A 24,799-nucleotide genomic window follows, 5' to 3' on the forward strand; every position below is an offset into this window, starting at 1 on the left:
CCTCCCTCAAGCTGTCCGCTCCGGTCTTTTGTTCTTTACTGTCAGAAGGACAAGGCGGAACAGTAGCGGCCAGAGAGACTACTTCACTGCAAGGTCTGCAAACCTCCCATCAGATTTACCGCCACCTCTCCAAGTCCTACTCCTCTGTGCATGTGATAGCCAGTTGTCCCAGCACTGCCTCTTCCATGGACACTCCTGGCTGACTTTGAATTTGATACCATGCTCTTGAATATTTGTTGAATATGGTTACTGTTAGCAGCAGGTGGAACACGGATATATATTTACAAAATTCAATAAAAATTGTGCCCTGTGTTCACTGCCAGGCGAATGCTATTTGCTTATGTTATCTTGGTACTTCCTTATACAATTACCACATTTTGGTGTTTTCTTTTGGGACTTCTACCTTCTTGGGCCACTCAATTTCTGTGTTAAGTTTTACTTTATATGACTTTGGGACCCTCACTGAATGTTTCTATTTTTCTCCACTTAGACCTGGAGTTCTGACTTTAGATCAGAAAATGAGTTGAGATTTTTATTTATTTTTCAGAAGTCTGTGAACCCAGCTTTGATCATACATAGTATTGAGGTGTTTTATGTGCTGACTGATGGCCATGTATGTCTTGAGTATATTTCCTATGTCCATTGAATCTTCATAGTTATCCTATGGAGTGGGGGCTTTTACCATCTCCATTCCGGGTAAAAAAAAAAATAGGTTAACAAAGGTCTGACATTAGTCATGTAGGCTTGTGATGTGATTATGACATTTCCTTCATGGCCATGTGTGCTTCAGCTCACCAGCCATCAAGTCATGTATCTCATCCTCCTGCTGCTCTCCTTAAGCTAAATGCTTGACTGTGTATTCAAAGGCTACCTTTGCAGAATGAGAAAATCAGTTACTGCCTTTCTCCATTCAAACTGTTAGTTTTCAGCAGTCATTTAAAGGAGAAAACTTCTCAGCAAAGATAAGAAGTTACATAGTTGTGGTAGCAAAAGTGAGTTTTGTTGTCCCAAAACAGGACAAAATAAGCTTTTTGTGTAATTTAATAGGAACCTCAGACTGGATTAATTTCTTTGTTATGAAACGAGACAATCTTGAACCTGTGAGAAGCTGAGTGGGAACTGGATGAAACAGTCAGATGGAGTTTGAAAAACTGGAACATGGCTGGAGAGGTTGTTTGATACAATTGTTTAAACCATAGACTTTGAAGTAGGAGAGAGATTCCTTTCCAAGATGCACCACTTAATCTCACTCACTTTTTGTTCAGGTGTATTTAGGGTTGACACTAAGTACCAGTTTTTGTTACTGCCTTAGTCATAGGGTTAAGTGATAGTATTCATGGCACAGCATGGGCAAGCACTCAGCAAATGTTACTTACCATAAGCCTTCTGTTCACATCTTACCAGTTTGAATCTTCCATGGAATTGGATTCATTATGTGATAGCTGTTCTTATTTCTACTAGCAATTTCCTAAATCAGTATTGATTGAGAAACCGTGTAATGGTTGATTGAGCAATATCTTCCATAGACTAAGACATTTGAACATGTGGTCCCCTCTTGTTGGTGTTGTTTGGGGACATAATGGAACCTTTAGGAGGTTTGGCTTTGTTGGAAACAGTGTGTCACTTTGGGCAGGCTTTGGGGGTTTATAATGGCACCACAGTTCCAGTTTGCTTTCTCTGATTCATTTCTGTGTGCAGGTGACATATATAGTGAGTCAGCTTCCTGCTCTGGCTGCCAGCTGCCATGCCTTCCTTGCCATTATGGACTCCCTTTCTTGAACCATAAGCCAAGATAAACTCTTTCTTCCCTAAGTTGATTTTAGTCACAGCAGCAAAAAGTAACTAATACAGTGTTATGGTGTTGTGAAGATGGTGAAGGTGTGGTCTCTGATTCGAGGGACTTAGTCTCTGTTACAGGCTCTACAGATAAGTAAACAGTTATAATTCGTGCTTCAGTAGGGTGTTGTCACCAAGAACAGGTTGGAGTCAAACTGGAGAAAATACTGCGAGCAAGTGCTTGATACCAATGGGGTAATCTGTTCCCATTTGGCCAAAGCATTTGATAGAAAGGAGCTGGGGCTGAAACACAGAATGCAAACTGTGACCAGGTTATGAAGGGTGTGACAAATAGTTGAGGGACTTGCAGACATTACTGTAAGGAACCTCTGTAGAAGGGAGATCTATTGTAGGCAGAAGTTTCTGTCCCACAAGCAACTCCCAAATACCCAGCAGCCACTTCCCACATTACCACACAGAGGCTTATATTAATTATAAATGCTCGGCCAGTAGCTCATGTTTGTTACTCGCTAACTCTTACACTTAAATTAACCCATATATCTTATCTATGTCTAGTCACGTGGCTCATGGCTTGTTACCTCATTTTCTACACATCGTGCTTGTTTGTCCTGCTTGTTCAGCAGCTGGCTGGCATCTCTCTCAACTCCTCCTTCCTTCCCATCATTCTCAGTTTGACTTTCCCACCTAACTTCCTGCCCAGCTATCGGCCTGTCAACTTCATTAACCCATGAGAGTAATACATATTCCTAGTATAGAAAAAGATTGTTCCATATCAACCCATGATTTGTTTTGCTTTTCCAAAAGATTAACTGCCCTGGGGATTACAGAATGGAGAGAGAGCCCAGTGATTTTCTCTGGGATAGGAATTGTTTTTCTTACTCTTCATTCTTTGTTTGTAATTGAGACACCAGAAGAGTTTCATCAATGATCAGAATGAGATGATAGGATATACCCCAGAGCTACTGACCTATTTATTTTGGGGGTAAATGAATGCTTAAAACAGAGATGACTCTGGAGTTATACAAGCTTCCTTGAGTGTGCATTCTTTTGCAGTACCTTTCTCCTGGTACTTTGTAATGAGGTAGTTGGACAGATGTAAAGAGTGGCCCTATTCAATACAGGTGTCATGAAATTTCCACAAAATTACCTTAACTAATTAAAATACTGGTGTACCTTTGTGTTGATACACTTTGTGTCATTGTAAGCAAAGACCTGAGAGTGGATAATGGATAAAGGACAGATTTGTTTATTATAAGGGGAGGGTAAAGAAGCTCCTATCTGGCCAGGGCCTTTTTGCTTTGTTAGGACATGGTTCAAGGCAACATAGGGCAATAAGGAATGCAAGAGAATGTGTAGCCTCAAACCCATTCATAATTAACATAAGCCCTCAGGACCTAATCACCTCCCAGTGGGCCCCACCTTGGAGAGTGAGTCTATTGCATGTGTTTTTTTTTGGGGAGTACATTCGGATCAGTCCTTCAAAACCTTGAAAATGTATTTTGTAAAAGAAAACAGAACTCAGAGCATTCTGTTACTAAATCCTGTAGGCAGAGTTTTGTAGACATTTTCTGCAAAGGGCGCCACTATAAATACAGTAGCCTTCCCCAGTTCGTGATTCCATGCCCGGTGTTTTCTATTACCCACAGTCAACAGTATGAGTCATCTTGTCCTGTGTCTAAAGTGCATGTACTGCCCATCCCTTAGTCACTCGGTAGCCATCTTTTTTTTTTTACCGGATAGATAGTTGAAAATAAATTCTTGACTTCAAGTCACCATTAATTTACTTAGTAATGGCCCAAGTGCTGGAGTAGCAATACTTGAAATTCTCCTGTGCCAAAAAAAGCCATGAAGTGCTTCCTGTAAGTAGAAATGTGAGAGTTCTTAGTAAAAAAAAAAAAAAATCATGCTAAGGTCACTAATATCCACAATGAAAACAACTTTCCATGCATTGTGAAGGAAAAAAGAAAATGTATGGAGTAATAAAAAAAAGTATCTGTAAGGTGTTTGGTGCTGTCCTTGGTTTCAGGCAATCTTTGTGGCAGGGTTATCTGATCTTGGTAGGCAGCTCTGTAGGGAGCTCATCTCACAGGAGGAAGCTGTGGTTGGTAGTTTCTATATACACTGTCAACATTCACAGTGAAGACTAGAAGGTGGCTTTGCCAATTCGCCCGTATCTGAGGCATTGTGGTCCTTGACATTGCTGCTCTGTGCTCATGTCAATGACACATTTACTTACGACTTCCTCCCCTCCCTATACCCCACTCCAATGCTTGATAAACTTTACCAGTGTGTTTGTAGAAAACATTGATGTTCTGTTTATATTGATAACTCAGAAAAGGTCCACTTTAGCCAATCATTGGTGTATTTCTGTCAAATCTCTTGATTGTTAAGGTCACAAAGTTTGGGTTAAATTGGCAACAATAACATAATTATTAACAGAGCTAGGACCTGGACATTCCAGCTTTCTGATTTTAGATTCAGTACTGGGTCTGGAATACCATAATACTATTATGAGAGAATAATAATAATAAAATCAATTTAAATTATCCAAAAGGTTAAAAAAGTCAAAGAAAATAAAAGGGAAATTAAATTAAAAAATAAAAATAGAAAGAAAGAGCCAGATGTGGTGTCTTACCTTTGTAATCTCAGTACTCAGGGGGATTGATGGCTACCAGTTTGTGACCAGCCTGAGCAGCTGCAAAGTAAACTTCTAATGCAGTAGAACAAATTTGACATCCTCTCACACAGAAGGTGAGGGTTTGTAGAATTGTTGGGCTTCAGTTTTATCTTTTAATTCATTCATATTTTTGAGATGGGATCTTGCTGTGTAGTCCAGGATGGCCTCAAACTTGCCATGTTTCCACCTCAGCCTCCCAGGATTTCTTTTTAAAGAAGAATAAGAGGACTTACATAGCCCAAAAGCAAGTCGAAGGAGGAGGAAAGGGGAACAGCCAACTTGAAACTGGATGTAATTTCTGTTTTCCACTCTTAGGTACCTTTAAAGCAAGGTAGAAGTCTTATGGACTGGATTCGACTGACCAGAAGTGGAAAGGACTTAACCGGTCTGAAAGGCAGGTTAATTGATGTAACTGAAGAAGAGCTTAAGACCCACAACAAGAAAGACGACTGTTGGATATGCATAAGAGGTCAGTGGTATTTATTTAATGCTTCAGAAACTTGCTGGCTTTCCATTCGTAATGCACATTCAGACTTTGGTAACACAATTGCTTCACTGGACTGTAAATAATGTCATTCTCACTTTGGACAGTATTCTTCCTTGCAGAAGACAGGGAACTCTGGAATGGAAATCTTTCTTTAGCTTCCCTCAGTTGTATTCTTTTTGAAAGGAAGCACATGTCTGCCAAGTAATTTACCACCAAGGTGATGCAGTTAAAATGTTCAGTGGCACCCAGTATGTGGAATAACTGCCCATCCCAGAGCCTTGTGGTTGAATACTGTTAGAAAAAAGGTCTCTGAAAAATCTAAAGGAAACCATGTGTATGTGTTGTATGCATGCGCACATATTTGTATGTGTATATGCACTTGCTTATGCACATGCGTGCTTGTGAGAACACTGTTCTGTGTGTGTCTGTGGAGACCAGAGGTTGATAAGCTTTAGATTCAATGAGGACACTGTCTCAGAGCATGAGGAAACAGCTGAAGTCAGCCTTTGGCTTCCACACACATGTGCACACACCCACGATAACTGCTACATACACCACACATATACACAAAGAATCAGTTCATTAGGAAGACCATGTTAATGTCTGGTAGCAAAGCTTCAAAGGACTTAACAGACATTAGTAGAATTGAGGGATAGAATTAAAATTTTCGTTGAGAGTTGTAGATTTTAATCCCATTCAGCAATTGTTAGAACAAAATAGACATCTGTAGACACAGTTATGAAAGTGGTAGTGTAGTTTCTTTATTGAACACAAGATGGCGAGGTCGTCACAGTCCATAGACTCTAAGGCTTAGAGACATGCCTATCTTTGTAGTTGAAAAATGGTGAGTTACACTACGTTTTTACCTTATGAACATATCTTTTCCTATCATGTTTTAGGGCCAACATAATCAACAATGGTAAAAATCTTAAGTAAGTGAAAATGCTGTTCTATAATGGCATATCTTGCTACATATATGATCAACATTAAATACATTTGTTGAATGAATATAATCTAGAACTTTAATATTTGTTTGAATATTAAAACCAAAAATTAGTTTTGAATGTTTACTGTTGCTTACCTGAGTGTATCAGACTTTTTTGGGGGCTTGAAATCCCCCTAATCTTTTAACAATTCTTGAGACTATTAAAAGCTTTTTTGTGCACGATACCTCTAAAATTACCATTAATTAAAATTAAGAAAAGTAAGGCATATTTAAAATTAATTTAATAAAGGTAATAAGCCCACTGTATGTTGTAAATAGTACCTATGTTTATGAAAATAACTTTTATAAAAGCAAAATACAGAAATATATCATTTTCTATTTTGGTAAATATCTATAATGTATAGTTTAATAGATGACAGCTCATATATATTGTCATGTTACTGCCTCCTGTCTCATATTACATGTCTATGTATCTTCTAGAAAATCCTACATATATGAAAAAAACAAGAATTTTAAACAAACACAATATTTTAGTTTTATTGGGAAAAAAAATTCACCTTGGACCACCAGAAATGTCTTTCTTGAGCTTCCTCTGGAGACTGTGGTGTCTACTATGAGGCTTTATGACTTATAGAAGAGAAGAAAGAGGAAATGAAAAATTCCAGTCAGTAACATGTGACCCCAAGTATGGTGATACTGTTAATTCTATATGGTGAGCCATTGTGGTTCACATGCATGGTTCCCTAGCCTGAGACACTGTGGCACCTTCATCTGGGAGATGGATGAGTAGACCTACGTGTCACTTGGGTCTAACATGGTGCTATCTGTAGGCACTGTAATCTAGATCTGTGTGTGAGATTACAGTGGAGTGTGTGCTGTTCTGAATCCAGTCATCTGAGGTAGTGTGGCCTGATGCAGGTTCTGAAGGTTGGTAAAGGCTTTTCCTGTCTCTGGAGAGTTTAAGATACGACTAAAAACCAAGCTGTGTGAATTGAGACATTCAAAATTGCCATTGAAAGGGGGAAAAAATTGGCATAATACTTGGTACATACATATAGACAGTAAATACATTTATTGAGTGAATATAATCTAGAACTTGAAAATTTAGTTTTTAATGTGTTTTCTTTACCTCCCTGAGTGTTGTTAGATTTTTTGGTCTTCAAATCACCCCATTCTTCAAATCACCAAGTGTAGAAAACTGTGTATGAATAACTCTGTCACTAAAAAATACCCGAGATAAACAACTTTTTAAAAAAGTTTTCGCCGGGCAGTGGTGGCGCACGCCTTTAATCCCAGCACTCAGGAGGCAGAGGCAGGTGGATCTCTGTGAGTTCAAGGCCAGCCTGGTTTACAGAGCGAGATCCAGGAAAGGCGCAAAGCTACACAGAGAAACCCTGCCTCAAAAACCAAAAAAAAAAAGTTTTCTTTGGCCAATGTTTTTAAAGGTTTCAGTCCATGGTCATTTGACTATGAGGCTTTGGGGCCTGTGGCGAGGTGTTACATGATGGTGAGAGTACATAGCAGAAGAAATTACTTACCTCATAGAGGTAGAAAGGCAGGAGGAGTTGGGTCTAACTTAATGAGCTGAGTTCCTTCCACTAGGCCCAACCTACTGAAAGGACATATATATACTACATGCCAGTAGCACCATGGGCCAGTGCCCAAGAATTCAACATAGACCTTTAAGGGACATTCAAGACCCAAAGTTTAATACTGTATACCCATTACATTTCCTCCTAGAGGTGTATGTCTAAGATTAGTGAAACCATGTATATGCATACAATTCATACACATGAATACAATCTAAATGCCCATGTAATAATAAGTGGATAAATCAGATGTGATTTATCCACATGGCATATTACCTAGCCATAAAACAAAAATTACTTAGGCCTACTTAGGCCTATAGCAGTGTAGATGAACCTTGCAGATATGCTAAGTGGAAAAAGGAAGTCATAAAAGACTATGTTTTTGTATGATTGCATTTATATGAATTGCCCAAAATAAGCAAACCTATTAAAACAGAATGGTTCTTTTGTGTCCACAGAGGAGAAAAGGAGAATGCTACTGAGAGAATGTTCTGTATGTTTTTAAAGTATGATACCATTGTGTAGTCAGTATCCTTTTACAAGGATTCCTGATTCTTGACAGTATGAAGAGATCATTTTTCTTTTAAAGAATGATATCTCTTGGTTTTAATTTATCTTTTTTTAATTGAAAATAGATTGTTTTCCATACAACATATTAATTATAGTTTCTTCTCCCCTAATTCCTCCCAGATACTCCCTACTTCCCCAACCGTTCAAATCTTCACTCTTTCTTTTTCTCATTAGAATACAAGCAGGTATCTAAAATAATAATAGTAATAATAATAATAATAATAAAACAAACTTTTTGTTTGTTCAGAATAGGACAAAACAAAGAAACATAAAAAGAGCCAAAGAAAAGCATAAAAAACATATACAGACCCTGAGACACACATATTCACACACGCGCACACACATGCAAAAAAAAAAAACCCTATGTAAACAAAATTGTAAACTATAATATATAATAAACAAAAGATCTGTAAAGTTAAAAAAATTAGAATGCCCAGACAAAGCATTATGAGACAAAAACCTCCCAAAATACCATTGAGTTCATTTTGTGTTAGCTATCTACTGCTGGGCCAGGAGCTTAAGTGTGGTTTGTATACCCAGTGAGACTCGATTGGAGAAAATGAATTTTTCCTTTGTGAGCAGTTATGAATTGGAGATGGCTTCTAGGTCAAGGATGGTGGGTTTTGTTAATTTCGCCTCTCAGCACTGGGACTGCGTCTGTGTTAGACCTGTGCAGGCCCTGTTTGTGATCCACCATCTCTGTGAGTTCACCTGTGCAGCAGCCCTGTTGTGTCTAGAGGGCCTTGCTTCCTTGGTGTCTTCCACCCCACTGGTTCTTAAAATCATTCTGCCTCCTCTTCCACAGGGTTCCCTGAGTCTTGAAGGGAGGAAGACATCCCATTTGAGGCTGAGTGTTCTAAGGTCTCTCACTCTCTGCATATTGTCCAGTTGTGGATCTCTGTATTTGTTCCCATCTATTGTAGGAGGAAGCTTCTCTGATGATGGTTGAGCAAGATGCTGATCTATAAGTATAGCAGAATGCCATTGGGAGTCATTTTATTGCTGTGTTCATTTAGCAGAATAGTAGTATTTGGTATTCCCCTAGGTCCATGGTCTATCTAGTCTCAGGTTTTTAGCTAACTGGGCAACCATCCCCTAACCTGGGTTCTCTGCAAGAGCAGCATATGCTCTTAACCAATAAGTCATCTCTCCAGCTTCTTGATAGTTAGTTTTGATTTTTGACTTAACACAGTAGAGCATTACCGAGAAGGGAGTCTCAATGATGAATTGTCTAGATTAGGTTGGCCTGTGGATGTGCCAGTAAGGGATTCTCTTAATCGAGTTAATTGAGGTTAGAAGAACCACCTTGAATGTGGGAAGCACCATTTCATGGGCAGAGCTCTGGACTGAATTTACAGGAGAGAGCAAACTGAGTATATGCATCAATGCATTAATTCATTGCTTTCTGTTCTTAATTATGAGATATGGCCAGTTGCCTCAGGTGTAGGTAGATTTTTCTTTCCCACCAGCCAGCTCCCAAATAACCACACAGAGACTTCTTATTAATTATGAAAGCTTGGTCAGTAGCTTAGGCTTGTTCCTAATTAGCTGTTATAACCTAAATTAACCCATAATTTATTTATTTTTTTTAATTTATTTATTTATTTATTTATTTTTGGTTTTTCGAGACAGGGTTTCTCTGTGTAGCTTTGCGCCTTTCCTGGGACTCACTTGGTAGCCCAGGCTGGCCTCGAACTCACAGAGATCCGCCTGGCTCTGCCTCCCGAGTGCTGGGATTAAAGGCGTGCGCCACCACCGCCCAGCCTAACCCATAATTTATTAATCTACGTCCTACCATGTGGCTTTTACTTCTGTCCCATTTTGTGTGTCCGATTCATACTGTGTCTGTCTGGCTTCTCTGCCCTTCTTCTTCCCAGCATTCTCTCTGCCCCCAAAATCCTTCCTAGCTATTGGTCATTTAGCTTTTTATTAAACCAATCACAGCGACATATCTTCACACAGTGTAAAGGAATATTCCACAACATTTCCCCCTTTTTGTCTAAATAAAAAGGAAAGATTTTTAACTCTAACAATGCAAAACTATATACAGTAAGAACAATTATTAGGTAAGAATTATATTTACAGTGTTCAGTGCATTTGTATTTGGCATATTTGGAGAAAATACTTCATTATTTATTCTATCTTGATGAGTCCAAAACTCTTTACCTAATTTACCTTCTATCAGGACTAAGGAAAACTATCTAGTCTTCCTTCAATTCCATTGAAGACCCCAGAAGGATGTAATATTACCTGAGTAAACAGGAAGTGCAGTGCAAGTCACTTCTAAACCTATAAAGATTACAGACATCTGGCTGCCTGGACAGGCACCCATGGTTTCTCTTCAACATTGGGGCATCCAATCTTTAGCCTACAAGCCTAGAATATCTGGCAGACTCTTCTATGAAGCAGGAATTTTGAAGGACTGACCCACCTAGTCTTGGTGAAGTTCAGCAGTTGCTTTCCTGTATGTCCTATAGAATGTCTGGCAAACTTTTCTATGAGGCTGGAATTTTGAAGGACTATCCCACCTTATCTTGGCAAAATTCAGCAGTCTTTCTCTTTTGTGTTCTGCTTGTCCAGTTTGTACAGCATACTGTCAGCAGTCAAGGGAAGAACAATTTCTTTGCCCAGTGGCTAACCTTGCCACAGTGAAAACAAACTCCACATGGAGGCTCTTCAGTGTCCATCATCTTCTCTGAAAAAATTGGTGCTGCCAGGAGTAGACGTGTCTCATTGTCATGAAAAGCCCTATGTTAAACATTTTAAATGTCATATTCTGTAGGTCTTTGACATGTTTGAAGACCATCTATCTATATATCTCTGTTTGACCTTGAAAACATACCTAACATGACTATGTCATTAAATAAGCTGCATAGGTACAGTACCTTAAACAAAAGTAGAACTGTATGTACAGTATCTTCTAACAAAAATAACCTTAAATTTGTATCAATATACCAAAATTCATACCAATATAAAATATTTGAGACTAGTGGTTAAAAAAACTGAAAAAATCCTTTCTTGTATTCTATCATTTCTATACTATATTGCCTTTTTTCTCTTCAGAAAGAGATCTCTTGTAGATGTATCCAACCTTCTTATTAAATAAGAAACACAGAACCAATGCAAAGAAGAAAGCCAAGAGGTCAGAGCTAAGAGCTAAAACCTTACCCTTCCTCCTGCGGTGGTCCTACCTCTCCGAACCAGAGCTACCCCTGTGTTAAAGTCTTTATATAGAGTTCCTGTCCTGCCTTCTCATTGGTTGTAAACCCAACCACATGACCGCCTCCTCACAGCCTGTCTGTATAGGCCTCCAGGTTTTCCATGATTGGTATTAAGATTAAAAGCATGTGTATCCAATAATGGCTGTATCCCTGAACACACAGAGACTTACCCAGCTCTGCCTACCAAGTGCTGGAATTACAAGCGTACGCTACCACTGCCCTGCTTTCCTATGGCTTGCTAATAGCTCTGACCCCCGGGCAACTTTATTTATTAACATACAAATAATATTTTAATACAAATAAAATATCACCATATTTCCCCTTTTCTATTTTAATAAAAAGGAAAAAAAAGAAAAAGCTTATAACTAATATAAGAAAAACTATATACAAAAGTACAATAACTATATACAATATATACAAGTAATAAATACCTAAACAATGTCTAGTCCATTTGTATTTGACAAATTCAGAGAAAATAATTTTATTATCTATCCTATTTTGGTAAGTCCAAAATGTATCCTAATTAATCTTCAACTATAACTAACTAATCTTCAACTATAACTAACTAATCTTCAACTCCCTCAGAGACCCAAGAAGGAAATAATATTAGCTAACAAAAATAAAAACAGGAAGTGCACATAAGCAACTTCCAAAAAATTTGTGAGTTGACAGAAACAGACAGCTGTCTGGACAGTCACCTGAGGTTTCTCCAAAGTGCTGGGGCATCATCTTCAGCCTATAGGCTTAGCATATCTGACAGACTCATTTGTGAAGTAGGATGTACACAAGGTCAACAGTTCAACCTCACATTGAGTGAGAGTAGTCCATGTACCAGAAACACCTGAATTCCACTAGTGTCATGTCATGATTCAGGATTTTAAATTCTGGAAATTGTTGATGGTTTTTTAATTCAGCTGTCCATTCTTCTTGGCTGTGTATATATGGCTTCATCTCAGCATCCCATTCTTCTCCATATCCCTCCATCAAATGCCAGTCTACTGTTGAGAGGCGTGAGCTTAGTTACTCTTCAAGAATAACTGTTTCAGCTGCTGTTCCATTGCACATCAGAGGCCATCGGCCCACTGCCTATTCAGCTGCCTTCGAAGAAAAGGGCACTGTACCTTTTTCGAATTGCGAAGGCCACTTCAGGGATGGTGCCATATTGTCCTGGCCTCTGAAGATGCCTTTTGATAAAGCCATAACCACACTTGTTTTGGCAAGAATCAGTAATCCTTTGTTTTATGTCCTGTCTGTCCATTTTGTCCTGTTGATTCGAGGATACTTTGTTGTCCAGTGGCTAACTTTTGCCACAATGAAAGTTAACTCCATATGCAGTTTCTTCAATGCCCATATTTTCTCTGAAGTAGATTGGTACTGCCAGGAGCCGACATGTCTCATAGTCATAACAAAAAAGAAAAATTTTCTAAGTTATTAAAACATTTTAAATGCCATATTCTGTAGATCTCTGAAGGGTTTGAAGATAACCTGTCTATCTAAAATATATCTACTCAATCTTGAAAACATACCTAATATAATGACAAGTTCTATTATAATATCTAACTACTAACTTTCATTTCTTTATATCCTAATAGTTGGTAATAACATTCAAGGATCAGAAAATTGCATTACATTGTTAGTTGAACGGTACAATTAGAAAAATATATATAACATTTTCTAACAATATCAATTTCAATATATATAATTTGTATACAATATAAAACAATCCAATCCAATGTAAAGTATTTACATTTTTCTTTTCTTTCTTTTTTTTTTTTTAATAAGAACCTTAAATCTAATCTCCTTTGCTTAGCCTTTTTCCTAACCCTTGACAACAACTTGTAACCAACCCCCCTAATCAATGAAAATTATCCCAGACCCAAAACCCATTAAAAGACCAAAAAAACCAACCGCCCCACACCACCTCTTTGGGAATGTGGGCGTCGTATTCTTGAAATTGCTTCCTGCTGGGTATGGGCGAAGGTATCTTTATCCTGAAAGAAAAATTTTAGGTTAATTGTCAAATTCTAGGAAAGGTAAATATATCCTTCGTTATCCAGTCTGTGTATAATGCCAAAATTCAGGGTTTATCTCAAATCCTTATTCAAGTAGTCTTTGAGACTGGATCATCTCAGCTAGCTCTTCTCAAAATTGCTCTGAGCACTTTGTAGTTCAAAGCTGATCTGTAGATGATGTTTGTCAGCTTAGTGATGTTATTATTGTCCACGTGGAATTGTTGTTGTTGTGGGGCCCCATCTTCTTCCTGGAGACTTCAGTTGATGTTAGGCCTAACCGTGATTTCCTGCAAAAAACTGATAAGAGACTCGAACACAAAGACTATATATGCGACTTTTTAGAAATAGTTAGTACTCTATATGACCATTTATATCTTAACAAAGTTTAAAATGTATATATATCTATATATATTGATCTTGTAAATTTTGATATAAAATTCATACTTTAAGAAAAGTTTAAAGAATCAGAATAGAATCAAAGAGTTGAGATTAGTAATAGAATAGTCCCTTAATTAATTTGGCTTTTCTCCTGTCCCATAGCAGAAGATGGCTCTTTTCCTCTGGCATGATATAGGGAGTTTGCATTTTCCTTTTAACAACATGCTTGAGTTTAAAGAAGGAGAGAGCCATTCTCCAACTCCAAAGTCAGCTTTAAATTTTAATTGAACTGGGACTATTAGAAGTTAAATAGTGTTAAATCTTTAAAGAAAAGCAGAAACAAACATTTAGGAAGACATAAAATTTTTTTAGATAACATACCCATACGCCATTTCACTCTGTTTCTTAGGATAGATGATTTGTTCCTTTTCTTCAGTTGTCTCATTTGTCCAGTGTTCTTCAAATTCCTTAACCTTCATTCTCCTAAAAGACAAAAACAAAAACCTTTCCCCAAGGTTTTTTGGGGATGTTCCTTTTTGACAAGTTATCTGATTAAATGAAAAGGCATGTGTTACTGGTGTAAGTTAGTTTAAATTGGATGTTTACGATAGTTGATGAACTATCACCTCCTCTAATTAAGAGGTCTCTCTTGTTCAAATCAAACCTTTATCAATTTTGATGGTACCCACAGCTTATCTTCTCCTGTAGAAATAAAAGCAAAACCTCGTCCCCAACGTAACACATACCCTGGTTTCCATTCTGAGGTCAGCACATCCTTAAAGTATATAGGTTGATTTAATTCTGTAGTTTTTTCTATTATCCAATGTCTCTCTGCAGCTGTTGTTCCTTTCTCATTGGCATTGAGAAAATTCAAAGTTAATAGAGCATTATGTAGTCTATTTCTGGGGGTTTTTGTTACTCCTTTTTGTTTATTTAGCATATCCTTTAGAGTTCTGTTTGATCTTTCTATAACTTTCTATAACTTGACCTGTAGGATTATGTGGTATACCTGTAACATGGTTTATATTATAATAAGCAAAAAACTGTTTCATTTTAACAGAGACATATGATGGAGCATTATCAGTTTTGATTTGTGCAGGTATACCCATAATGGCCATAACTTCTAGCAAATGAGTGATTACAGAATCAGCTTTTTCAGAACTCAAAGCAGTTGCCCATTGAAATCCTGAATAAGTATCGATAGTGTGGTGTACATATTTCAGTTTTCCAAATTCTGCAAAGTGAAACACGTCCATCTGCCAGATTTCATTCCTCTGAGTACCCTTTGGGTTACATCCTGCTGGTAATGGTGTTTGATTGTAGAAGGAACAAGTAGGACATTTCTTTACTATTTCTTTGGCTTGTTGCCAGGTTATGGAAAAATCCTTTTTTAAACCTTTACTATTTACATGATGTTTTTTATGAAATTCTGAGGCCTCCAGCACATTTCCTATCAATAATTTATCAATCTCATCATTGCCTTGTGCTAGAGGGCCTGGCAGACCAGTATGGGATCGGATGTGAGTTATATATAAAGGATGACTCCTTTTTCTGATTGTATCTTGTAATTGAATAAATAATGAAGTTAATTCTGAAGCATCAGGGATAAATTCTGCAGTCTCAATATGTAATACTACTCTTTCAGCATACTGAGAGTCAGTTACTATATTGAGAGGTTCTGAAAAATCCATTAATACCAACAGAATAGCGTACAATTCTGATTTTTGAACTGAATTATAAGGACTTTGAACCACTTTACTTAAATTTTCTGATTTGTAACCTGCCTTTCCTTGTTTGTTGGCATCTGTATAAAATGTACGAACTCCAGATATGGGTTTTTTCCTCACAATTCGAGGCAAGATCCAATCAGCTCTCTTTATAAGATCAATTCTATTGCTTTTGGGATATTTGCTGTTAATTTCTCCCAAAAAATTACTACAAGCTTTTTGCCAAGCTTCATTTTCTATCCATAATTTTTCAATGTCCTCCTTAGTTAAAGGTACGACAATTTCTGCTGGGTCTATTCCTGCTAATTGACGAAGTCTCAATTTTCCTTTCCAAATCAAGTCAGAGATTTTTTCCACATAAGTTTTTAATTTTTTATTTGGTTTATTTGGTAAAAATATCCATTCCAATATAATATCTTCCCTTTGCATTAATATTCCTGTTGGGGAATGCCTAGAAGGTAAAATAACCAAAATGCAATCCAGCTTTGGATTAATACGATCTACGTGCCCTTCATGTACTTTCTTTTCTACCAAGGCCAATTCTTTCTCAGCTTCAGGTGATAATTCTCTTGGACTATTTAAGTCCTTATCACCTTCTAAGGTTTTAAACAAATTATTCAGTTCATCATTTTTTACCCCAACAATAGTTCTTAGATGAGAAATGTCTCCAAATAATCTTTGAAAGTCATTAAGAGTCTGTAGTCGATCTCTCCTAATTTGCACTTTTTGAGGTCTAATTTTTTGAAGTTCTATTTTATATCCTAAATAATTAATAGAATCTCCTCTTTGTACCTTTTCTAAAGCAATTTGTAATCCCCAGCAAGGCAAAATTTTCTTTACTTTTTCAAACATTCTTTCTAAAGTATCTGCATTTGAATCAGCTAATAAAATGTCATCCATATAATGATAAATTATAGATTTAGGAAATTTTTTACGTACCACTTCTAATGGCTGTTTTACAAAATATTGGCACAAAGTTGGGCTATTCAACATTCCCTGTGGGAGAACCCTCCATTGAAATCTTTTAACCGGTTGAGAATTATTATAAGTAGGCACTGTGAAAGCAAATCTTTCTCTGTCTTTTTCTTGTAAGGGTATTGAAAAGAAACAGTCTTTTAAATCAATAACTATGAGAGGCCAGCCTTTTGGTAACAGAGTAGGTAAAGGAATTCCAGATTGTAAAGAGCCCATTGGCTGAATTACTTTGTTAATTGCTCTAAGGTCTGTTACCATTCTCCATTTACCAGATTTTTTTTTTATAACAAATACAGGAGAATTCCAAGGGCTGGTTGATTCTTCAATATGATGAGCATTTAACTGTTCTTCCACCAGCTCTTGTAAAGCCTGGAGTTTCTCTGTTGTTAAAGGCCATTGCTGAACCCATACAGGCTTGTCTGTTGACCATTTTAAAGGTAGAGCTGTTAATGTTTTTGGAAGATTATCAGTTGTTGTGCCCTGTTCTTGTATGACATGGATGGCTGGTGAGCACTCATTAGAATAATATCTTTTAATATTTCTCTCAGAAACATGTACTAATTTATGATTTGTTTCTGAGATTGGAGGGATATTAATCTGAGTATTCCATTGTTGTAACAAGTCTCGACCCCACAGGTTCATAGCTATGTTAGCCATATATGGTTTTAATTTTCCTTTCTGTCCTTCTGGACCTATACATTCAAGCCATCTTACACTTTGTTTCACTCTAGATAATGTCCCAATTCCTAAGAGTTGAATGTTTACCTCCTGAAGAGGCCAAGTTGGATGCCAAAATTCTGGTGCAATTATGGTAATGTCAGCACCTGTGTCTACCAGACCAGACAACAAAACACCATTTATTTTTATTGTTAGTTTTGGTCTTTGTTCATTAATAGAAGTTTGCCAAAAAATTTTCTTTATGTTTTTTCCTGAATTTCCTATTTTCTCTGTTTCATCATCTTGACTAACATGATTTATTCCAATAGACATTTGGTTATTTAGTTGCTTTGAGTAGGGGTTTCCTCTACAACTGCAGGAAAGGTTTGAACTGGATTTACTGTGGGGGCCTGCCTGAGACCCCTCTGGGAGTTTCCCGAAGCTCGAGGCAGAGGGTTACCCTGTCTGTCCCTTGTTGATCTACATTCGTTGGTCCAGTGTTTTCCCTTACCACACCTTCTGCATACTCCAGAAGGAAGGGGCATTCTGTTGCCAGTGTTCCTTGAATAAACATTATTTCTAGGAATGACCTGTTTACAATCCCTTTTCAAATGTCCTTGCTTTCCACATCCAAAACATCTAACATTGCTCAAACCTTTTGAAATTGCTTTTCCTACCCACATATCATCATGGTCATAAGCCTCTACATTAACTGTATCTCTAATCCAATCTTCCAAAGGTGCAGATCTTGCCTTTAACGGCCTAATTATTCTTTTGCACGCTGCATTTGCATTCTCAAAGGCTAAAGATTCAATTATTATCTGACTAGCCTCTGAATTCGGGACCATTTTTTGTACTGCTGAAGTCAATCTTTGTAAGAAATCTGTGAAAGATTCTTTGGGGCCCTGTATAACCTTTGTAAATGACTCAGTTTTTTTTCCTGGTTCTTCAACTCTGTCCCATGCATTCAAAGCTGCCGTTTTACATAGAAGTAGGGTTTGGACATCATATGAACATTGTGTTTGTACTGAAGCATATTGGCCTTCGCCAATAAGCTGATCCTGGCAGACTTGTATTCCGCTATCCCTCCATTGTCTTTCTATATTTTTAGCCTCATTACTGAACCACATTTTCCACTGGAGATTTTGTCCGGGTTCAAGAACAGCCTGTGCCAATTCCCGCCAGTCCTTTGGTATAATCCTATTACAAGTTGACCAGGTGTTTAACATTTGCTTTACATATGGGGAGTGCATGCCATAAGATGCTATTGCCTCCTTAAATCTTCGTAAGTCTAACATTTCAACTGGAACCCAAGTATTTTGTTCATTCTCTTCATCAGGTAGCTGCTGTACGGCTACTGGATAAATTAAGGGTGATTGTGTGAAAACTGGCTTTCTTTCTGTAACCTTACGATCCAATTTTGAAACTTCACTATTTATTTCTTCTGTCTGAATTTGAATTTCTCTATAATTCATTTTTACTGGTTTAACAAGTTTTTCTAAGACTGTTATCCTGGCACTTAAGTTGACGATCTTTTTAAATAGTAAAATGAGGATAAGAAAAGTAATAAACTGAATAATTCGATCAATATTAATCTTTTCATATAGTTGTTCCATTGTCAGAGTGCCTAAAATTTCAAACAAAGCCCAATTTTCTTCCAATGTACACATAAAGCCCATTTTTTTTTAATGTAGAAAAAAATTCTCTTTTAAATAGATATGTTAATTGACTTACAAAGTCTGGGTAGAACAGTAGAATCCCAGGGAATTTCACAGCCACCTGGTGTTCGAGGTGTGAATCCAGCGAGAGAGAGAGAGAGAGAGAGAGAGAGAGAGAGAGAGAGAGAGAGAGAGAGAGAGAGAGAAAGTGTAGCCGCTTGAGCCGAGTCAAGCCTTGGCTTTACAGGCAAGGGCCCTGTTCAGCAGGGCAGGTCTGAGTTGTTTGTAGCAGTTGCAAGTAGCTCCAGCTGCGGGTCAGTCAGGCCTGGGCCCAAGCTAGGCAGCCGGGCCGCCCAGGCTGGAAACCAGACCTGCCGCCAAGCCAAGCCAAGCGGTTTTTAATGAATTCTTGTCACGTTGGGCGCCAAATGTAGATGTATCCAACCTTCTTATTAAATAAGAAACACAGAACCAATGCAAAGAAGAAAGCCAAGAGGTCAGAGCTAAGAGCTAAAACCTTACCCTTCCTCCTGCGGTGGTCCTACCTCTCCGAACCAGAGCTACCCCTGTGTTAAAGTCTTTATATAGAGTTCCTGTCCTGCCTTCTCATTGGTTGTAAACCCAACCACATGACCGCCTCCTCACAGCCTGTCTGTATAGGCCTCCAGGTTTTCCATGATTGGTATTAAGATTAAAAGCATGTGTATCCAATAATGGCTGTATCCCTGAACACACAGAGACTTACCCAGCTCTGCCTACCAAGTGCTGGAATTACAAGCGTACACCACCACTGCCCTGCTTTCCTATGGCTTGCTAATAGCTCTGACCCCCGGGCAACTTTATTTATTAACATACAAATAATATTTTAATACAAATAAAATATCACCATAATCTCTGAATCTAATCTCCTTTGTTTAGCTTTCCCCCGACTGTGACCAGTAACAATTTGTAACCAACCTCCCTAAACGATGACAAACATCTATAATCCATCTAATGACCAAAAACTCTCCACCCCACCCCTTGGGAGTGTGGGTGTTGTGTTCTCTAGACTGATTCCTGTTGTTTGGGGGTACTGGAATCTTTAAGAGACCCTGGGAAAATTGGGATAATGGTCAAGTCCTGGGAGAGTTAGTTGTATTGTTTGTTGTCCAGTCTTGGGAAAGTGCAAGGCTTATCTGAAGTCCTGGCTGGAGTAGTCTGTGAGGCTGGACCATCTTAACCAGCAGCCTTGAAGTTGTTCTGGATGCAGAATTCTGAGGAAACTGCAACAGAGGCATTCTGAGATACTGGAACACAGCTGGATTTGTCTGCTGTTAGCTTTCTAATACAGATACAAAAAGCTTGCTTCCTTGATGAGGCCTCCAGTCAGCACGTCCTGCTTTATTCCCTGTTCCTTTTTGTTAAAGATAAAGATATAGTTGAATGCATGCATAGATTTAATAAATATTTGGGGAAAATCAAAAGATGAAGAGATGAGACAGGCCTTCTTTTACAGAGTAGGCCCGAAGGCTCATAATTCCTTAGCCTTACTAAAGATCTGACTCACGATTTTCACCAGGGCAGTAGACAGCAATGGAATGAGGTTTTATTTCTGTGGGGTGTGTGTGTGTGTGTGTGTATGTGTGTGTGTGTGTGTGTGTGTGTGTGTGTGTGTGTGTGCATTCAAAAGTTATATAGAGAGTTTCTTTGTGTTGGGAGGCTATTCTATGTGGTCTGTTGCAGAGACAGTGTTCTGGACAATATTTTCATGAATCTTTGAATGCTGAAAAAACCTGGTTAGTATGGTATCTCCTCCTAGAACAAAAATGGGTTACTCATGGGTCAGCTTAATAAAGATCATGTCTCCCTCTAGGGAAGGTCCAGGTTCCTCTCACAGAGGAACAGTGTGCAGATCACTGGACCCTCTTCACATAGCTCTGTAGGAATTGGCGCTCAAGGAGCTGGTGCAATTTTTGCTTTTCTAGTGCAGGTATTGATATATTAAACTTTCATGTCTTAACCAACAAGCCCCCTGTTTTTTATAAGAGACCAGGAAACTGGCAGGTTAATTAGGTAGCTTGCAGGAGCAGTGTAATTTCAGACTTTACAGTTCATTATAATTTGATAAAATGAACTCCTAAATGAAATGTTGGGAGAGATTTAGTGGGCCTTATATTTATAGGTTTTATAATTTTTAGGAAGTTCATTTGGATATTATTTCTCCTTGCTTTGATGCAGGCCTTGTTTACAATGTCAGCCCATATATGGAGTATCATCCTGGCGGGGAGGATGAACTTATGAGAGCAGCAGGAGCAGACGGGACAGATCTTTTTAATGAGGTAAGTTTCTACAAGTAAGCAGAGCATTGTAGACATGGATTTAACAGTGAGACATTCAGAGGAAGAAAACACTTGCATTCATTTGAGATGGGTGGGCTTGAATTTTGAAATGCAGGCCGATGTTCACAGGTACCAGCTGTCCATGTGAGTTTTCAACTCATTGTAGTAAAATTCTAGAGATGGTTCCAAGTATGTGGCATGCACTTTGACTCCTCTGTTGGCAAGGCTTTCACTCGTCCTGATTTATTTTGGTAATGATGGTAATTGACTTACAGAAAACTCTATCAATGGGAGAAGGGACAGTATGATCTGCTGTTTCAAATCACTTTAGTTCTTTTTTAAATTAAAATTAATTTTTTTAGTTATCGTATAGCATTCTTGCTTTTTCCTCATGGGGAGGTAGTTGTACATCCAGTCTGCATTACTATGTGGGACCCATATCTCTTGGAGGAACTTAGATAAAGTTGATTAATGAATAGGAAACTTGCTTTTCCTAAATTAATAGCAGAGGTTCTAAATGTATCTCGAAAGATGTTTACATTAAACCCTTTTCTCCAAATTTATAAAAAAAAACATTAGTTTCCCCACTATTTAAATGTTATATAGAATACATTAATTACCAATAATTTTGTTAGTGGTTATTGTGATATTGTAGTCATTAGAAGTTTAGTAATTTGCCTTTGTTTCACATTTCAATTTGTATAATTAATGATAACTCACCATGTTATATGATACTAGGTTTTAACCATTTAAGATACCTGAATTAGATTGGGGTATTTTAGAGTTGTTTTGATCAAACTTAACTTATTTTTTTTAAATACTTTTTATTTATCTCTGAGATTATAGGTAGTTATTTTTTGATCAGGTTGTCAGAAATGTAATTTGTTTTATGTTTAAAAATACTTTGGTGCACCTGCTTTAAAGGTGGGACTTGTTTGCTCTGGTGCCCATCTTTGTGGTGTGAAATCTGATTTGCTCATTGGTTGTGGTAGCATTCCCTTGGGAGTGTCTCCTTGCTCCTTTAAGAGACGTTCCCTTTGCTGTTGCTGTTTGTTACTTTCTAACAATGCAAACCGAGTCAGTTTAGGGACATTTGCCTCACTTGGCTGCTGTGGTTGTCTCCTGGCTCTCCCTTGTTCTCTGGTGGAATGTACTTCTTCAGCAGAAGATTTCTCCAGAAAGCCTTGTATTGCCCAGCACCGAGTTTATGTGGGACACATGTGAGGAAGACCGTACTTTACTTAGCACTTTGCTGCATCCCCTGGCTTTAATGAACTAGTAAAATTAATTACTTATGCTTTTTACTGTGGAAATAGAGTTTTGTATTTTAGAAGCTTCTGGTGTCTTCTAGAAACGTCTGATGTCTTTCACTATAAAAATTTCCCTACACATCATGTTTGAGTTGTACAAAGAACATATTGGTTCATATCTTTATCAGCTTTATCTGTTTTCAGTTTTGATCCCACTGTTGACCCCTTATTTATTTTGTCATTTCCACATAACTGATAGGCCAGCTTGATGGCCTGTTGGTATTCCAACTCAGTCTCCAGTGATGGCACTGGCGCACTGGCTTACCTTCCCTCTGTGTTTCCTGTTGCCCGTTTCCAGAGAAAGGGACTGAGCTACTGAGTAGTCTGTCTTTTCCCATCATGGCCCAGTGTGTGGTCACTGGCCGGACTCTTTCATTAACCTGATCCCTTTTTTTCCCACTGTTGTAGTTCAAGTCCTCAGTGCTGTTTCTGGCTCTGACACTTCAGTACTGTCCGGATAGCTTTCTGTTAGGTCCAGTTTGGGTAACAAGACAAATACATTCATCTTCTTAAAGATGAATTGTCTAAGCAACACCCTGCTTTTCACCTCTTAAGTGGTCATTATTAACAGTGACATGAATCTAGTCATCTGATTGGTCTTTGAGACCCTAAATAGAATAGTATGTCAGAGTAAATATTCTACTTTGAACATACTTTAAGTGCCTGCTGTTTTAGAGTCCTGTGAATGACAAACCCTATACCCTTGCCTCCTTAAATCTCTGTCTCCTTTATCTGTTTGCTGAAATTACCCCCATTCTCACCTCCCAAAGGCAGGAATTTACAAAGTAATGCATGTACTGTAAGTAATTGCAAGTAAAATTCAGTTTCTAATAATAATAATAAGTTCATGTCTGTTTTGTAATGTATTTGCTATTTAGTGTTATTTCCTCAAGACTATTAAGACCCTGTTAACAATATTATTTGACCTAATTATTTTAATGTTTGAACATTACATTATGACTGTTGATAATTATATTGAATAAATTGATAATTGAATACATGGTTTTCTTTACTAATGTTTTTGAATGTTGTGTTTTTCTTTACTGATATTTTTACAATTGAACATTTAATTTTTTTTAAGCGTTTGCTAATTTAAACAGCATAGCTGTTACACTGCAGCATAGTGATGTACACCTGTAATCCCAACACTTAGGAGGTTGAAGCAAGAGGATGGCTGTGAGTTAGAGGGCAGCTTTGGTTACATAGTGAGTTCCAGACCAGCGTGAGTTAGAATTTTTTGTTTTATCGTACAGGAAGAATATGGCAATAATTTTCATATATTGTGAAGGATATTCTTTTTTTGGTTTTTTCGAGACAGGGTTTCTCTGTGTAGCTTTGCGCCTTTCCTGGAACTCACTTGGTAGTCCAGGCTGGCCTCGAACTCACAGAGATCCGCCTGGCTCTGCCTCCCGAGTGCTGGGATTAAAGGCGTGCGCCACCACCGCCCGGCCTTGAAGGATATTCTTAAGCACTTTGCAAATGACAAAGAAGGAAAAAGAGCAAGTTATATCTGAATGTTCTTTTGAAATTGTTGGGACCTTGTGGACACTTGACAGTGTCAGAAATACCCAGAGGTCTGTAGACAACACATTGAGAGTACTGTTCTAAACAGTCTCTATCAGATGCTGGCTAATTACGTCTACTTCAGAGCAGTGTATGAAGTTTTAGCTCAGCTCATGGTAAAACGAGAACATCCTGTGGAGGTTAGAGTCATGTTGCTGTTGGCCATTCATCTCCCAGGTTCACCGTTGGGTCAATTATGAATCCATGCTGAAAGAGTGCCTGGTTGGCAGGATGGCTATGAAGCCTGCTGTTCCAAAAGGTAAGTAAAAAAGCGAGTGCTTTTTAAAATAGAATTGGATTCAATGAGTAGGATTAAATAAAGCACAGTATTTTCCCCATTTTTATTGGCCTTCTGCCGTAGCTGCTCTAAAGGTTTTATTCAACCTTGGGCCTCCACACACATCCACATGTGCCCTTCCATACCCACCCATGTAAGAAAATGCACACACACACAGACACACACACACAGACACACACACATGTGCACACACTTGAGTGCATGCTTGGGCACCACATGAAATGAGGAAAAGAAAAATAAGGAGTTCTATAGTGACTTTCCCTTAAAAACGTGATGTGTTTTGTAGAAAGCTGTAAGGAGTAAAGAAGTAAATACCATAGAAGGAAAAACTCTATTTGCTTCCTTGTTTTCCATAATCTCACATTCTGTCATTAAATAACCAGATTAGTGACAGTACTGGTTAGGGATGTTGGCTGATTTTTTTTTTTTAGTCTAGTTGTTTAACGTTTAATTTTTTTAAAATTATTTCTCAAGTTGGTATCTCACTCTGTTATTCCAGGCTACACCCAAACTCATGATCCTTTTTCCTTAGCCTCTGAAAGGTTGGGATTACAGATGTGGCAGGTGTGTGGCCCATGCTCAGCTTATCATTTAACTGTTCTTACTGCTCTCACAT

The 24,799-nt window shown here is 38.0% G+C and overlaps 1 protein-coding gene across 5 annotated transcripts in view; it reads left to right on the forward strand.

Annotated features, from left to right (window-relative positions):
- LOC128096438 (cytochrome b5 reductase 4) overlaps nt 1-24,799 on the forward strand; it is a 69,106-nt gene that overhangs the window by 335 nt on the left and 43,972 nt on the right. For all 5 annotated transcript variants that reach the window (XR_008213648.1, XM_052716018.1, XM_052716034.1 and 2 more), the window contains exons 2-4: nt 4,790-4,943; nt 20,912-21,012; nt 24,063-24,144. Coding sequence is in view for 4 of the 5 variants with exons in the window: in XM_052716018.1 (XP_052571978.1) it covers nt 4,790-4,943; nt 20,912-21,012; nt 24,063-24,144 (337 nt within the window). In the remaining variant the exon portion in view is untranslated. The remainder of the gene's footprint in view (nt 1-4,789; nt 4,944-20,911; nt 21,013-24,062; nt 24,145-24,799) is intronic.

Source organism: Peromyscus californicus, unplaced genomic scaffold (assembly GCF_007827085.1).
Source record: "Peromyscus californicus insignis strain IS unplaced genomic scaffold, ASM782708v3 Scaffold_11__1_contigs__length_118956290, whole genome shotgun sequence".
Classification (NCBI taxonomy): domain Eukaryota; kingdom Metazoa; phylum Chordata; class Mammalia; order Rodentia; family Cricetidae; genus Peromyscus; species Peromyscus californicus.